The sequence below is a fragment of the Anopheles aquasalis genome, chromosome 2 (assembly GCF_943734665.1).
Source record: "Anopheles aquasalis chromosome 2, idAnoAquaMG_Q_19, whole genome shotgun sequence".
NCBI lineage: Eukaryota > Metazoa > Arthropoda > Insecta > Diptera > Culicidae > Anopheles > Anopheles aquasalis.
The window spans coordinates 83968147-83970646 of NC_064877.1; the positions used below are offsets into that span (position 1 = coordinate 83968147).

Below are 2500 nucleotides of genomic sequence, written 5' to 3' on the forward strand. Positions count from 1 at the left end.
AGCGTGGGCATCGAATCGGCAGACCTCAGTCTCGTGCCAGTGCCAGTCCAGTGATACCGTGGTGCCGGAGTTTTCAACAGGTTCAGTCCTTCATTCACCGTCCAGCATCTAAAAAATCATCATGTTGCGCCTGGGAGTCCACGTGCTGCACCGGAATGAGTCATCATCGAAAGCGCTTTTGGGGCTGTACTCCAGGTAAGTTTGATGGCCTTTCACCTACATTTTATCGTACTATCATATGAGCCCCTCTCTACCGGCATAAAATCAAGGCCAATCGGTCAATGAACGCGTAGTATGTTTGGTAAACAGAATCGCTTCTCAGAAATGTTTTCTCGGAGAGGGTCACCAATCCGCGAGAGCTTCGCCAATTCTCTCTTTCTCACTCTCTGGTGGGGAGCCTTTCGTGGGGAGTGCCAAACGACCCACTTGCGAAGTGCGTGGTTCATTGTTAAGTGTAGAGATCCGGATCGGTAGTGTTTTTGGTAAAGCTACGTTGGCAGAATCATGCATCGGTTACACAGTGCTATTCTGAAGGGTACCTTTGGCCATTCCTTGCGCAATAATGTGGGATTAGTGTCGTCGATTAGCGAGAGGTAAGAATTAAAATCATCCACGGTATCTTTCAAAGCCAGGGCCAGCATCATATGCGAATGAGAGATCGCAGTCCATTTGCGGACTTTGCCCCCGGTCAACGTACAGCGGTGAATCGGTGGACAGTGGTGGATTCGCATAAATCCGCGATGAATAGCACCCCCCCGACGTACGTGCGTAGGACCGACACTGAACTTTGGACCGGACCGAGGAGACACCACCGAAAGGGAGCTCAACTGATAATGGAACTGCGACGGTGAAACGATGACCCAACCCGTTCCATGTTACAGCGGCGTGTGTTGTGTGCCGGACGATGATTTCACAATTTCAGACAATTCACCGGCTTTTACTTTCTCAATTTCAGATGCCTGTCTGCGGCGGCCCAATCGAAGCCAAGGGAAAAGGCACCACCGGCACCCACGGTCAACACTTCGTACATGGCGAACTTGTTCCGTGGCGAGATCGAACCGCTCCAGGTGTTCCCGTTTCCGGATGCGTTGAAGCAGGAGCAGAAGGAGCTAGTGAGCTCGTTAGTCGATCCGGTCTCACGATTTCTGGTACGTTTTCCTTCCCATTGGGACGCTAGTAACTCCCTGGAACGATTTCTCATTATCTCCTCTTTCCGATACCATCGCAGCAAGATTTCGATCCAGTGACGGCAGAAAAGAACGGAGGACCAGATGAGGCCACATGGAAGAGCATGTGGGAGATGGGTATGTTGGGCATCCAGGGGCCAGAGGAGTACGGTGGACTGGCCCTACCAAACACAGGCTATGCTCGCATGGGTGAGCTGATCGGTGCCGTCGATCTCGGCCTCGCGGTAGTGATCGGCGCCCACCAGAGCATCGGCTGGAAGGGTGTGCTGCTGTACGGTACGGAGGAGCAGAAGAAGAAGTATCTGCCCCCGGTGGTGTCGGGTGGCACGCTTGCCGCGTTTTGCTTGACGGAACCGAGTTCCGGATCGGATGCCGGTTCAATTCGTAGCAGAGCAGTGAAATCGGCCGACGGTACGCATTACGTGCTGAACGGGTCCAAGATCTGGATTAGTGGTGGTGGTCTGGCCGACGTACTCACGGTGTTCGCACAGACCGAGGTGACGGATCCCAAGACGGGCCAAAAGAAGGACAAAGTGACGGCGTTTATCGTCGAGCGAGGGTTTGGCGGAGTGACCAATGGTCCACCGGAGAACAAGATGGGCATCAAGTGCTCCAACACGGCCGAAGTGTATTTTGATGATGTAAAGATTCCCGTGGAGAACGTGCTGGGAAAGGAAGGTGATGGCTTCAAGGTTGCGATGAACATCCTGAACAATGGACGCTTCGGCATGTCGGGCACGTTGGCCGGTACGATGGCACACTGTATCCAGAAGGCGACAGAACATGCTACCAGCCGCGTACAGTTCGGTCAGAAGATAGCCAACTTTGGCAACGTACAGGAGAAGTTGGCTCGTATGGCGATGCGCCAGTACGTGAGCCAGTCGATGGGATACATGATCGCGAACAATATGGATGCCGGCCACAAGGATTACCATCTGGAAGCGGCCATCTCGAAGGTGTTTGCCTCGGAAGCGGCTTGGTACGTGTGCGATGAGGCGATCCAGATTCTCGGTGGGAACGGTTTTATGTCCTCCAGTGGTTTGGAGAAGTTCCTGCGTGACATCCGCATCTATCGGATATTCGAAGGAGCAAACGATATCCTACGGTTGTTCGTTACGCTGACCGGTATCCAGTACGCGGGATCACACCTGAAGGAGCTGCAGCGTGCGTTCAAGAACCCGACCGCCAACCTGGGATTGATCTTCAAGGAGGGGTCACGTCGGGCCGTTCGTAGCATCGGATACGGTGGTACCGATCTGAGTTCGTTCGTCGCCGAACCACTGAAGGAATCGTCTGCACTGTGTGCTGATAGT

General features: G+C 53.6%; 1 protein-coding gene across 1 annotated transcript in view; it reads left to right on the plus strand.

Moving 5' to 3' along the window:
- The first annotated feature begins 415 nt into the window (after positions 1-415).
- Positions 416-2500, plus strand: part of LOC126569571 (very long-chain specific acyl-CoA dehydrogenase, mitochondrial-like) — a 2596-nt gene continuing 511 nt past the window's right edge. Inside the window, exons 1-3 of the mRNA XM_050226762.1 lie at positions 416-593; positions 956-1148; positions 1229-2500. The exon at positions 1229-2500 is cut by the window's right edge and continues 210 nt beyond it. Of these exons, the coding sequence (XP_050082719.1) occupies positions 505-593; positions 956-1148; positions 1229-2500 (1554 nt within the window). The 5' untranslated portion in view covers positions 416-504. The remainder of the gene's footprint in view (positions 594-955; positions 1149-1228) is intronic.